Source organism: Carettochelys insculpta, chromosome 9 (assembly GCF_033958435.1).
Source record: "Carettochelys insculpta isolate YL-2023 chromosome 9, ASM3395843v1, whole genome shotgun sequence".
NCBI classification, from domain to species: domain Eukaryota; kingdom Metazoa; phylum Chordata; order Testudines; family Carettochelyidae; genus Carettochelys; species Carettochelys insculpta.
Window position 1 is genome coordinate 29,992,705 of NC_134145.1, and position 14,652 is coordinate 30,007,356.

A 14,652-nucleotide genomic window follows, 5' to 3' on the forward strand; every position below is an offset into this window, starting at 1 on the left:
TCAGCGTGTGTGTGTGTACGTACTAAATTACCTTTTTGCCATTAAGAATATAGTTGAAACCTCTGCCTTTGGACAGGTATAAACTGACTAATTGCAAAGAGAATGGTGTTGCTTCTTGGAAAGCGCTGCATTCAGTAAAGTATATTGTCCACTCATATGAAGATACTCTGAGATTACATTTGAAGATTACATCTTAACACCCTTTCCCCCAAAATTATTGTTTGCAACAGCCATGAGCAGGGAGAATCTCTTAATTATACAAGATATCCGTGTTCACTGTAGGTGCCACAAACACAGTTTTTAAATACATTATTAAGGTATATTCTGCAGGCTTAATTATCTGCTGGAATTTTTATTATAAATAAAGACAAAGCATAAAAACTTACCTCAAAACCCATTTCTCCTACAGGACCAGCATCACCTTTTTGCCCTCTTGGTCCCTAGCATTAAACAAACCTTTTATATATACATAATTCACTTATATGTAGGCAATACATAGTATTAACAATGTAAAGTACAATACCCTCTTTGAATGTACCATGTCATGACTGCCACCTGGCATAATCATCAAGTATATCTTTATTTCATCACTGCATTTCCTTCCCAATTTTATGACCAATGCTAGTCCCTGCAAGGGCACATTGTTAGCAGCAGTGAAGATTTCATTGCTCTTCTTGACATAGTCTAAAGATAGATTTCAGAAGGACAACATTGGTCTCTCTTCTCTTCAACCAGAGGTAAACTCTAATCTAAACTATATTCTTCTCTTGATAAAGTGAGACTTTGTTTAATTAAAACTTATTTGATTCTTTGGTTTGTTTTGCAGAAAACTCTTCAGCCTGGTATGGAATTCACTGAAAATAACTACTGTTACACATCATTTTATGGATTTAGCAATGTTTACATGGGACAGCCACTGAGGGGTGACTGCAGACTGCAGCCTTTATGGCTGTTTCGGTAAGGAACCTACTATGAAGCAGTGTTCTTGAAAGCCAATGTACTATAAATAAAGACACTAACATCTAAGAGAAGCAGGGTGAGTGAACTATGTGTACAAGTCCAGTTATTCATATTCTGTAACTGAGTCATTTGTGTGCCTACCTCTCAACTGGAGTTAGCTTCTAGAACTCCACCCCTTGGCCCCTGCTGTATAAGAGGACAAACCAAAACCCTGGATGTAGTCATCCCTGAACCTCAGGGGCTTTCAGATCTGCAGGTGAACACTGTGTCTCGATCCATCTATATTTCAAAGAAATCCTTCCATAGTAAAATAAGCAATATTTTTAGTGCTATTTTTAGTATGTGAAATACCAGTGAGGACTCCTGTGGCACCTTAAAGTGGAACCCACTTTGTCATGTGCATGAAGTGGGAACTATAGTGTGGCAGTATACGTATATATATGCAATATATGCTTTGCAAGCAGCTAATTTCCCTGTTCAGTTTTTCAGGATATGAATTGTGCAGGTGGTCTTGCTGTTTCTGTTCCCTGGTTAACATTAATGAAAGCAGCCTCTCCCTCTCTTCCAGCACCAAAGTTAACTAGACATTGCTGGGAAGATTTCTACAAGAATATCCCTATCATGCACAGCAATGGCATTTAAGTACAGTCATAACTAAGAACTACAATGAACACACCACTAAGCATGTATCCAGGCTGAAAGAGGATTGCCTTGGTTTTAACTTGCCACGCCTCTGTAGTCTTCATCAATGTTATTGCCACAAAGCTTATGTCTGATTTAGGACCCAAACATGTCCACACTATTCCCAAAGAGCTCAGACTGCTAGCTTGGCAATATACTTCTCCCCTGTGACTCCCATGGATCCCAGAGACTAAACAAATCCAGGAACATTTTGCTGGAATAATGCTGAAACCCCTTCCCAGTTCTAATCAAAAGACAGTTGGTAACCAATTACTACACTAACAGATGTCTGACACTTTGGTGAAATGGATTACTTACTGTAAATTTAACAAACTAAATGAAATTGTAAACGAACTTAACAGTTTAAGGATCTTTTCCCTCTAAAAATATCGCCTTACTTTTTGCAGAGAAGCCAGTGACAAGGCCTCTCAAGCTACCTTAAATACTTTCTGTAGAAGAAGCCAGACTGTTTGGATAAAGCTTCAGAAAACACATTTTATTTTGAAATATCCTGTGTGGTTTACTTTGCCTCCTTTTAAACTATACAATTTTCCAAACAAATCCACCCAACTATTTGACGTAAAATGCAAACAGTCAGTTCCTGCACACAATGGAGACTTTTCTTACTTGCTGCATTTCACTCATATATGCTACAATGTTCAGAGTACTGAGGCTGAAGTACTGGTGTTCCCCTGGCAGCCCACTGTGGGTCTGGGGCCGGAGCGCCTGTGTCCTCTGGCAGCACCACATTGGGCTGGACTGCTGGGGCTGGGGCCAGCCATGGAATTGCAGACTCAGGGCCAATGGGTGGTGGCCAGAGACAGGGGCCGTCACCTCCTTGTGTCTGGCAAAATCCCTCGTTTGGGACCACTGAGGTTCCGAGGATGCTGTATCAGGGAGGTACAATCTTTTATTTTGCTTTAGAATTGTAAGGCTCTCCAATATCACAGATTGGAGCAAAGTATACATTGCTTAGGTTGGGAGGTGAGTCAAAGAGGGGAATACAAACTAACAATACTAAACATTAGAATACATAATTCTTAGTGGAGAATTTTTATAAAGTGAAATACATTTGTTTTTATAAACTTCTATCTACTTTTTGCAGGAAGACTAGAGTAGAATATGTAGATTAAAATGTATAAAAAGAAATATACTTAAATAATTTCTCTTAGACTGTCAGAATTTTTCCACTGCTATAGCCAAAGTAATTACATAATGACCACCTGCAGGCATCCCTGTCATCCTATGGATTTACAGGCATCAGTTCAGCACTTGAAAGAATACAGTATACTGTAAACCTTAAGATTCATTCATTAGTGCACTTTTAGGCCATTTGTTATGAGATGCAATTTTTTCATAAGCAATAAAAATAAAATGTAAGAAGTTCTTTGCAAGTTTTTATGCTTAGCAAAATAAAATGGCAGCCCTGTAATGAGTCCCACCATGGAAACACACACTACTGCTTTGTATTTAGAAACCTGTGACTTGGCTTTAGAGTTGTTGATGTAACAGCATTCTTGCTGTGATTATATCTCCCAGCCCATTGTATATAGTTACTGCCTCTCTGTGTGGTGTTTGATTATAGTATTAGCCAGATAAAAGTGTGGTGGGCTATGTAATAATAAAAACAGCAAACCATTCAGGAAAAGAATGACTGAGATTTATTAAAACAGATGCTTTTCTTGTTAGAGAAGTAACCTGCTAAGTATATGGGGTTCCTGAATTCCAGAATAACGAGCTTAAAACTTGGCTGAAAATAACAAGGAAATGATCAATGTCTCTATTTAAAGTTCTGTTTACATGCTGTGTAATACAGTGTGTCTGCCTCTAAGCAGTGTGAAGCCACATAATAAAATGGACCAGCTTTTGCCACCCTTACTCATGTTAGGTTACCCAAAGAAGGGGGATGCAGAATCTGTTCCACAGTAGTCTTGGTGTAGCTCCCAAAATTACTGACAGTTTCAGACCTTGATAGAGAGGAAGCTATCACGGAATTAAGTGCAACATATAAAAAGCGTTATTAGGAAAGTATGGCAATCAACTTACTGGCTCTCCTACAGTGCCTCTGTCACCTGTGTTTCCAGGAGGTCCAGGCAAGCCCTAAGAGAAACAAAACCAATAGAAAAAAGATGTTCCAGATTCTGCAAAAAGCCACTTCCTTTCCACTTCTGTACACCCAGCAACTTGCTCAAATAATCCCTCTAGAACCACGCTTAGTCTTCTCCTATGTGATTTATCTGTGTTATCACCATCAGCTCTTGAGATTAATGACTGATCCTCTGACTGACACCTGTCTGTGGTTCATTTATTTAGGGGTGACTGATTTGCAATTTAAAATTGGGAGTTTAAATTACTTAATAGACCCTTTGGGTCCACATGTGACCCTAATAACAGTGTAGATACTCTTTGTTCTCCAAAGAGTATATCTGGGATAAGTGGACAAATCCCAGGCTTTAGACAACTGCAACACATGCAAATTCTGTTCAATGGTTTCACAGAACCCTATTTCCATATTTGATGAGGAGACATTGAAGGATAATGGCAACTTTTAAAACTCTGCAATAATGCTTCAACCTAAAGGCACTTTATTCTATTTGTTACCTTGGTATAAACACCAGAGACTGTCAAGGAATGAAACAAAGTGCTCTCAACTAGACATTACTTTTTGTCTGTCATTAACCACACCAGAGAAAATACCTCTCAAATTCCTTAAGGGTCCATGGGAACAGGAGAGAAAAAAACCGGTAAGAGATGGTAGAAAGCAAAAGGCAGCATCCACTGTGCTGCAGCAGTAGGAGCAAGATGCATTCCTTCCCTATTGTCTAGCCAACTCTATTGACTGCTTGAAGACTGAGACTAAGGGCTTGTCTATTCTTACTGGAAGATCGAGGCGCTAGCAGGCAATTTTCTGGAGTTTGATTTTGCACATCTGGTGAAGACACGCCAAAACTGACCTCTCTGGACTTGGCCATTGACTCCTGCACTCCATGGTATCATATGGAGTAAGGGACGTTGATGTGAGACTATCGAGGCTTGGTGTTTACTAGGGAAGTAAGTTGATTCTGAAATGTCGATTCTAGCTATGCAAATGCTGTAGCTAGAACTGTGTATCTGAAATCGGCTTATTTCCCAAGTCTAAACTTACCCATAGTCTGCTTAGTGTAACATATGGGACTTCCCTAGCTATTTTTTCAAACTGCTTGGCAAATGAACCATCTTTTCATTCAGTATGTTGGCGCCCAGCAGTTGTATTTTATAGTATAGCAGGGCTATAAGATTTCAGTACTTACTGGTGCTCCTGGATCACCCCTTTCTCCAGGGTTTCCAGCCTTGCCCTGGTCAAATAAAATTATTAAAGAGAATGCTGATGTCAGATAAATTCCAAACCACAGTCAAGCAAAAACTCCTCGGGCAAGAATTGCTGCCTAATGCTCAAAACATCTCTGATACTTACGATAAGTCCATGGACACCTTTTTTGCCTGGATCACCTCTTTCTCCCTGATAAACAAACCAATGATAAATTAGTTCAGTATGAATTTCTAGATTTGCCACACAGAAAACTACACATGTAGAGAAAGAAAACTACCATGGGCCAAATTGCGCCATCATTTATGTTAGTATAAAAGTAGAGTAACTTCACTTAAATAGCTGGACCTACTGTGGATTTACTCCTGTGTGAATGAGACCACAACTCAGACCTAAATGTTTACCATACATATAAAACTCAGAACCACAATGAAGCAGAAAATCACTCACTGGATTAATAGCAAACTCAAAACTGTTTCATTGTGCCCTTGGTGTTCTTTACTCTTCCATCAGCCAACAGCATGGGCTGTGTAAGTGTTCTCTGCAGTACCAAACAAAAGAAAACAAATAATTACCTTAATACCTTGTATCCCTTGCTCTCCTGGAGGACCGTCAAGACCTCTTGGCCCCTGAAAATTAAACAAGTGATTTCTGGTTTTACTTATAAACAACATACAGTTACTAATATAAAGATTTAGCAGAAAGATACCACATTAGCTCTACAAGTGAAAAGAAAATTACTGATTCTGTTAGCATGGTGCTTTGAAATAGCAATGATGAAAAGCACTTTAAAGCAGCAGCCATGATAAAATCAGTTTCCAGGTTGCTGTAAAAAGAGTCTGAAAAGAAAGCCTTTACTATATAACATTTGAACTGGATGCTTAACTTGCCTTGAAGGCAAACTGTATTTCTATGCATGGAATTTGCATGTGTAGCTTACTGACATTCATGAAGACAAAATCTACACAGAATCTGCATTTGCATGTATAACTAGTTACTTGGACGCTCAACTTTGGGTATGTTATCAATTGAATGTGCAAAAATTAGACTGGAACTTTAAAACTTACAATAGGTTTTCTGATGTTAAACAAATATAAAGCCAAATAGAAACAGTAAACTACTTTTCAGCAAGGGCTTCCAGACTGCTAGATTAACTCATGTGTCTTGTAAATTGACATTTTGGAGTAGCAACTTGTCCCCTTTCTTTGGACTTAGCACTGAGTGGAAGGGGAGGGTTTAATGTTCTGTGCCTGTTTGTGGTGGATATTAGGTAAATAAAAAGTCCAGAGCCTGCGAGTTGGCATTAGGGACCTGAAGGGCTCTACACGTGATCCTTTGAGCTAAGGAGAGTGACCAACTCATGAACAGAAGTATAACTTAACTACACTGTATATTCCATTATTATTTATATGTGTAGAACAGGAATAATGATATTTACCTTCCTTGTAAAACAATTTGAGATCTACACATGAAAAGTGCTGTATAATAGCTAGGTACAGTTATTATTACTTATTAGCACATGTTTAAAGTCAAAATATTCAAAATTGTTTGTTTAAAATTAGGCACCAAAGCCCACATGTAGGCATCTCAATTACAACAACCAAAAGTAGATGATCACAAAGCTTACAGATATCCCCTCCATACTGACAATGGAGTGTGTTTTTATGATGCTACACATTAGAACCATTTCGATATTGACAATTCATAGAATCATAGAACTGGAGGGGACCTGAAGAGGTCATCAGTTCTAGTTCCCTGCATTCATCGCTGGAACAAACACCATCTAGATCAGATATATGGAAGTGGAAGGGAGAGTCAAAAATGCATCACACAAAGGAGCAGTGAAATAAGCAAGACACTGGAAAGGGGACAAACCAGAATACTAAGCAGAGAGTTGCAGAATGCAGAGAAACTACAAAGGGAGAGGCTACACTCTTGGGTATGTCATGCCACAAAGAATTTCTGCTGGACACAGAGTGTCTGAAGTGAAGTCGACTTCAGTTGTTTATTCATTAGGAAGAACCTGACAACTGCTTTGATCATGACTAATCAAATGACACCCAGCACAAGAAAAGTTGGGGGCAAGAACTAGAAGTCAAAGCCTTGGTTTTAAAACAAACTAATTTAATAATAAGATGAAAACAAAATAAAGAAAATGAAAATTGGTGTCTTGTGATATTAGATCAGTGATGTCCAACAGAAACATAAGGATCTCCACAGGCCCCACCATCCAGCCAGTCACCCCGCCCTCCTGTGCAAACTGCTGGCGATTCACCAGAGCCACCATCACGGGAATCACGCTATTGCTGCTGCCGTGCGAGCCATGTCATGGCTGGAGCCAAATCATGAGCTGCATGGGGCAGCAGCAGACCGCAGCCACTCGGGCTGCAGGAGGAGCTGCCACTATGCACAGTGAGTGAAGGGCGCTCCATGTGTGCGGCTCTCAGGAGCCACATTTCGCCACACCATGGTGTCCAGTTTGCCACATGTGGCGAACGGCAAACATATTGGACACTGCGACACAGGATATTATATTAATTTCTTGCCTGCTAGAGGGCAAAGAATATGAATCCAAAGAAAGGACAGTTTATAGGGTATCAAAAGCAGAGCAATTTCCCTACTGTTCTCCTACACATAGGAAAAAGGGTGAAAGTAGCATTACAAACACATCATAATCTGTCCCACCCCCCCGAAGTTTAATATGCAAGAACAATGGGAAGTTATGTCAGTTTTAAAATCTCTTCCCTTGAACAATAAAGATACACTCTTAAATTAAGCCTTTATTAACGTAACTCAGAACCAGTCTTATTTTTGTCCACATGCACAATGACCATATGTTCTTCCTTGATCTCAATTCAGTACCATGTACAATATACTGAACCTATTTCATCAACTCATATTCATATTCTTCTGCAATTTGTCTTCATAACACCAAATTTGAACCTGGCTGGAGTGAATGAAACTCTATGGCTTCAATGGAGTTGTGCTGCTATTGCCTGCTCTGACTATGGCTCATCATTTATATGCCTCTTAGGAAGGCTTGAGTTTGAAAGGCTATGGCTACAGCCACACTACCGTGAAAGATCGACCTGCTCAGGGTCGATCTTCTGGGATTTTGATGCTTTCCAGGGTCAAAGTCAACCCTGGAACGCCACACAAGAGGCGAGGAATAAGGAAGGTTGATGGGAAACGCTCCCGTCGACCTTCCTCTGCATAGACAGACATAGAAATCAGCTCCCGATAAGTGGATTTTAGCTATTCAATTGGCGTAGCTAAAACTGTGTATCGGCAGTTGACTTCTATGTCTAGTGTAAACATAGCCTATAAAATGTTTATTCAGAATGGGACACATGAAAAACATCTTCTAACCTTTAATATGTTGAACTTCACTCAGAAAGATGTCAGCAGCTAACAATGGTATAATGTATAATAATGAAAATATTTCTAAACAACTTATCTGTTTCTTATCATTCACTGCCAGGCAAAATACATCATGTTTATACAACTAGTTTATAATCTTCCATTTGCAATGTTACAGTGCTAAATCAGTGAAAATTCCCTGAATACAAGGAGCCTTTTCTGCAGGCAGGTACAACAGAAGTTGGTCCACGATGTATATTTTATTATTATAAAACAAAAGAAGACTGGTTATTTTAGCAAACAGAGCAGAGGTTATTATAGTAAGTACAAAGAGCAGCTCTGTTTTAGGTCAGCGGTGGGCAACCATGTGCAGGGTTGCCAGGTTCCACTGGTTTCCGTCCACCTAGTTTTTCTCCTGCCAGTATTAATAAAATAAAATGAATGTAAAGCCAGGGTACATGAAGTGAGGTGTATGCTAACTGCACACAACATTGACTGTGAGAGATGCGCACTCCCTCTTCATCCAGTCAAAGTGCTCCTCTGGTTCAATCAGCACGCCCCACAAATTCTAGGTACACAAGTGCAGTTAGCTGAACTACCCTATCCTGGAAGACAGTCTTCATTGCAACAATCTTGCGACCCACTGAGATGAAGGAGGGCCATTCCTGTGGTCCCCTCACTAACCAAGTTTGTCCATCACTGTTTTAGGTTATGCCTACAATACAGCTGGAAGGTATAAATTCCAGCTCCAGGAGACATATCTGCATTGTCTCCATTGTACTAAAAATAGAAGTATAGCTGCAGTGGCACAGCTGACTTCCCAGAGTCCAATCCTGTCTGAGACCACGGGTACGCTCAGAGTAGCTAAGCTTCTATTGTTACTCTGCTAGCTAAATGAAAGCTAGTGTAGCCATGTCTCCTTGAGCTGGAAGCTCTCCACTATGCACTACTGTAGACACTCTTCAATTTCTAGTGCATAAACTAGCATGCATCATGGCAGTATGGCATTAACAGCTTTCCTGGCAGACATCTGGGTACTGGTGAGTAGGAAGAGCAGCTAGCAGGAAGAACAGCTTTGTTCCTTAAAAAAAAATTGGATCTTATATTTATCTTACAATCTTTTAAGCAAGTACACTGTGCACAAGTTAAAAAAAAACGAACAAGTTTTCACATTTTGCTGATAAAACGGGGAACATGCAAATGACAGTCTGAACTGAGTTTTGTGATGAAGGAAATATAACATTAAGTGTCACAGAGAGCTTTGTTGTTCCTCTCCTAAAATGTACACAGTTGGCACTGTAATTTTTTTCACGGCTATTAGAAGACATAAAGAGAATGATGACAATGAAAATTTGTAGTCTGTGTTTTGTCTATCAACATGGATGGAGGTTTCCATTCATCTATTTCCATAAGCAGAGGCAGGTACAGTAAACAAGCAAAAATGTTGGTTCTGATCGTGATGCCAATTGAAATCAAGTGCAAAACTCCCACTTACTTCAATGGGAGCAGAACTGAACTCGTTTGTTACTTGATGTACACATATTGGCTACGTCTACACGTGCAGCCAACATCGAAATAGCTTATTTCGATGTAGCAACATCGAAATAGGCTATTTTGATTAATAACGTCTACACGTCCTCCAGGGCTGGCAACGTCGATGTTCAACTTCGACGTTGCGTGGCACCACATCGAAATAGGCGCAGCGAGGGAACGTCTACACGCCAAAGTAGCACACATCGAAATAAGGGTGCCAGGCACAGCTGCAGACAGGGTCACAGGGCGGACTCAACAGCAAGCCGCTCCCTTAAAGGGCCCTTCCCACACACAGTTGCACTAAACAAAGAGAAGTTACTCACCATAGTAACGGTGGTTCTTCGAGATGTGTCCCCGTGGGTGCTCCACAATAGGTGACAGGCTCGCCCGGCGCCGCAGTTCGGATCTTCCAAGCAGTTTCTGCCGGACCGCGCATGCGCCGGCGCGCGCCGCTCCCTTGCGCGCTCCTGGCCATGTGCGCGATCCGGTCCCTGCCAGTTCCTCGACCAACCGCCTCGGGTGCCCCTGCAAAACACTAACAGAGATCCGAAGCGGGGAGGATGGGCGGGAAGTGGAGCACCCACGGGGACACATCTCGAAGAACCACCGTTACTACGGTGAGTAACTTCTCTTTCTTCTTCGAGTGTCCCCGTGGGTGCTCCACAATAGGTGACTACCCAGCAGTAACCCAAGATAGGAGGTGGGTAATCGGATTACGTGCAGCTTGTCCCCGAGAGGACCGCTGCAGAGAGACGGGTATCCTCTTGGAATACCCTGTGAAGGGCGTAATGTTTGGCGAAGGTGTCGTAGGATGACCAGGTCGCCACTCTGCAAATGTCTTTTAACGCAACGCCCTTGAAAAAGGCTGTTGATGCTGCCACCGCCCTGGTGGAATGAGCCCTGGGAGTGGCCGATAAAGGAGTCTTTTTGAGCTCGTAGCACATTTTTATGCAGGATACAATGTGCTTTGAGATTCGCTGCGATGAGAGACCTTCTCCTTTCGATTTGGGAGCGAGGGAGACTAGGAGTCTATCCGTTTTCCGGAAGGACTTGGTCCTGTCCACGTAGAAGGCTAGCGCCCTCCTCACGTCCAGGAGGTGTAGGCGCGCCTCTTTGTTGGAGTTATGAGGCTTTGGATAAAACGAGGGTAGAACAATAGGTTCGTTGATGTGAAACTCGGAGGAAACTTTGGGAACAAAGGCTGGATGCAGCCGTATGGTTACCGCCTCCTTGGAAAAAACAGTGCAGGGTGGCGTTGCCATGACTGCCGCGAGCTCGCTCACCCTACGAGCTGACGTAATTGCAAGAAGAAAGGTCGTCTTTATTGTAAGGAGGCGGAGGGGAACCGTGGCCAATGGCTCGAACGGTGGTCCCATGAGTGTGGTAAGCACCAGGTCCAAGTTCCACGAAGGTGGAATCGGTTTCCGAGGGGGGTAAAGGTTTACCAACCCTTTGAGGAACCTGGTAACCATAGGGTGGGCGAACACCGTGTGCCCTTCCTCCTCATGTTTGAACGCCGAGATGGCGGCAAGGTGGACCTTTAACGAGGATAGCGAGAGTCCTCCTCTCTTGAGGTCCAGTAAATACTCTAGAATTGTAGGTATAGGCACCGAAAGGGGGGCCAGTTGTTTGGTAGAACACCAGGCCGTAAAGCGAGTCCATTTTTGTTTGTAGGTCTTCCTAGTGGAAGTCCTCCTGCTACTTTCTAGGACTTGCTGTACTTCCACTGTGCATGTGCGCTCTAGGGAGCTGAGCCATGGATTAGCCACACTTGCAGTCGCAGGCTTTAGGGGTGCGGATGCACTATGGACCCCTGGGCTTGCGTGAGCAGATCCGGCGCCACCGGAAGAGGCATCGGTGGACGGTCCGACATGCGCAGGAGTAGGGGGAACCATTGTTGGCGATCCCACGTTGGGACTATCAGGATCATCCGGGCCCTTTCCCTCCTGGCTTTTTGCAAAACTTTGTGGATCAGCACTGTGGGAGGAAACGCGTAAAGCAGGGGGCCCCCCCACTGGATCGCGAATGCGTCCCCCAGGGACCCCCAGCCCAGTCCTGCTCTGGAGCAGAACCGTGGGCACTGCTTGTTGTGCTGGGTGGCAAACAGATCTATTTGGGGAAACCCCCATGCGTGGAAAATCGGCCGTAGCAGATCGGGACGAATCTGCCACTTGTGTGTGAGCGCAAAACGCCTGCTCAGCTGGTCTGCCTTCACGTTGTGCGCACCCGGCAAGTATGAGGCTTTCAAGATTATATCGTGGGCGATGCACCAGTTCCATAAGCGGATTGCTTCCGCGCATAAGGCACGGGATCGAGCTCCTCCTTGCCTGTTTATATAAAACATGGTGGAGGTATTGTCTGTACTGATCCCGACGACTTTGCCTTGTATGTGGTCTCGAAAGTGTTTGCAGGCGTTGAACACCGCTCTGAGCTCCAGTACATTGATGTGTAGTGACTGTTCCGTGGGTGACCACAGTCCTTGAGTCACCTCTTCGCCCATGTGTGCTTCCCACCCTATGAGGGAGGCATCTGTGGTGAGGAAAACCGAGATTTGCGGCTGATGGAAGGGTACCCCTGTTAGCAGGTTCCTGGGGTTTACCCACCATTGCAGGGATTTGCGCACCCCGGCTGTGGGCGACACCGCCCTGTGAACGGTGTGTACTGCCGGTTTGTATACACTGCCCAGCCAGTGCTGCATGCTGCGCATGTGCAACCTGGCATTTTGTACCACAAACGTCGCCGCTGCCATGTGGCCCAGCAGCTGCAAGCACGTCAAGACCGGCACCGTAGGGCTGAAGGTGATGACTTGCACGAGGGAACCGATGGCTCGAAAGCGAGTCTCTGGTTGGTATACTCTCGCCGTGATCGAGTTTATGCGAGCCCCTATGAACTCTATGTCCTGTGTGGGGTCTATTTTTGATTTTGCCAGATTGATAACCAGGCCAAGTGAGGAGAACGTGTTTGCTGTGACGCGTATCATGCGGAGAACCTCCCCCTTCGAGGCCCCTTTGAGCAGGCAGTCGTCCAGATACGGGAAAATAAATACCCCTTGTCTGTGCAGGTAGGCTGACACCACTGCCAAGGTCTTGGTGAAGACTCTGGGGGCCGAGGAGAGGCCAAACGGTAGGACTTTGTATTGGAAGTGTTCGTTGCCTACCATGAAACGGAGAAATCGCCGGTGAGCCGGATGGATGGTTATGTGGAAGTACGCGTCTTGCAAATCGAGGGCTGCGAACCAATCTCCATCGTCCAGTGCTGTAAGGATGGAGGCAATCGTGATCATCCGAAAACGTTGTTTGCGCAGATACCTGTTGAGGCCGCGAAGGTCTAAGATGGGCCTCCAGCCTCCTGTCTTTTTCTCCGTTAGGAAATACCGGGAGTAAAACCCTTTTCCTTGCAGTTGCTCCGGCACCCTTTCCACCGCCCCTATGAGCACGAGATGGGCCACCTCCTGCCTGAGCCTGGCTACATGGGAGGCCTCCTGGAGGTGGGGCTTGGGCGGAGGTCGCAATGGTGGGAGCAACTGGAAGGGGATGGCGTACCCCGTGGCTATGATCTCCAGCACCCATTTGTCTGTGGTGATCCTTTGCCACTGGTCGTAGAATGGTTGGAGGCGATGGTGAAATAGCCGCTTCGGATGACCTTGTGCGATGGTAGTGATGGCGCAGCCCTGGATCTGTATGTCAAACTTGTGGCCTTTGGCCCCGCCCCGAGGACGCATGGCCCTGTTGTGAGCGTCGCCTGGGAGTTCTGTACTGCTGGTGCCGCCCTTGCTCGTAACCCCTGTGATACTGGGGGCGCTGTTGCTGGTTCTGGTACCGCCTTTGCTGAGGGTAGTACCTTTTCTTTGTGTATGGAGGGGTGTAAATCCCCAGGGTCCTGAGTGTGGCTCTTGAATCTTTACTGGAATGAAGGACCGAGTCAGTTGATTCAGCAAACAGCTTCTGCGAGTCGAAGGGAAGGTCAACTATCTTTGCCTGCAGATCTCTCGGTATACCCGAGGTCTGGAGCCAGGACTCCCGTCGCATCACCACTGCAGTTGCTGTGGAACGTGCTGCTGTGTCCGCAACGTCCAAAGCAATCTGAACTCCCATCCTCGCAGCCGCGTAGCCTTCTTGCACTATGGCCTTGAGGACCGGCTTTTTGTCCTCTGGAAGCGAGTCCATGAGGGAGGTTAACCTAGAATAGTTGTCAAAATTATGGTTCGCCAAGTGCGCTGCGTAATTTGCCATTTGCAACGTTAAAGTAGAGGAGGAGTAGACCTTTCTGCCGAACAGCTCTAGCTTCTTGGCATCTTTGTCCGTTCCCCCTGTTTTAAATTGAGATGTTTTTGATCTTTGTTGCGAGGACTCCACCACCAAGGAGTTTGGCTGTGGGTGGCTAAACAGGAATTCCATGCCTTTCGCCGGCACGAAGTATTTCTTATCCGCTCTCTTTTGGACCGGCGGAATAGTTGCAGGGGTCTGCCATATGGTAGTGGCGGACTCTAAGATCGCTTCATCAAGCAGTATTGCTACTCTGGAGGAGGCCGGAGGTCTCAAATTTTTGAGGAGCTTATGGTGTTTCTCTTGCACCTCTGCTGTCTGGATGCCTTGCGTGAAGGCCACCCTCTTAAACAGCTCCTGAAACTGTTTGAGATCGTCCGTAGGATGGACGTCCCCCAGGGCCGTGGCCTCGTCCGGGGAGGAGAGCGAGGAACCGCTGGGGTACGTCTCTCTGGACCCTTCCGGTTCCTGCTGGTGATGGTACACCCTCTCGCTGGAGGTTTGGGAGGGAAAATCTCGGGGTTCCATGACCAGTCCCCCCTGAGA

General features: G+C 44.7%; 1 protein-coding gene across 1 annotated transcript in view; it reads right to left on the minus strand.

The window, feature by feature from the left end:
• COL24A1 (collagen type XXIV alpha 1 chain) overlaps positions 1-14,652 on the minus strand; it is a 232,914-nt gene that overhangs the window by 63,001 nt on the left and 155,261 nt on the right. Inside the window, exons 27-31 of the mRNA XM_075003270.1 lie at positions 5,524-5,577; positions 5,096-5,140; positions 4,932-4,976; positions 3,688-3,741; positions 387-440 (exon numbers count right to left, since the gene is read on the minus strand). Coding sequence (XP_074859371.1) covers positions 387-440; positions 3,688-3,741; positions 4,932-4,976; positions 5,096-5,140; positions 5,524-5,577 — 252 coding nt within the window. The remainder of the gene's footprint in view (positions 1-386; positions 441-3,687; positions 3,742-4,931; positions 4,977-5,095; positions 5,141-5,523; positions 5,578-14,652) is intronic.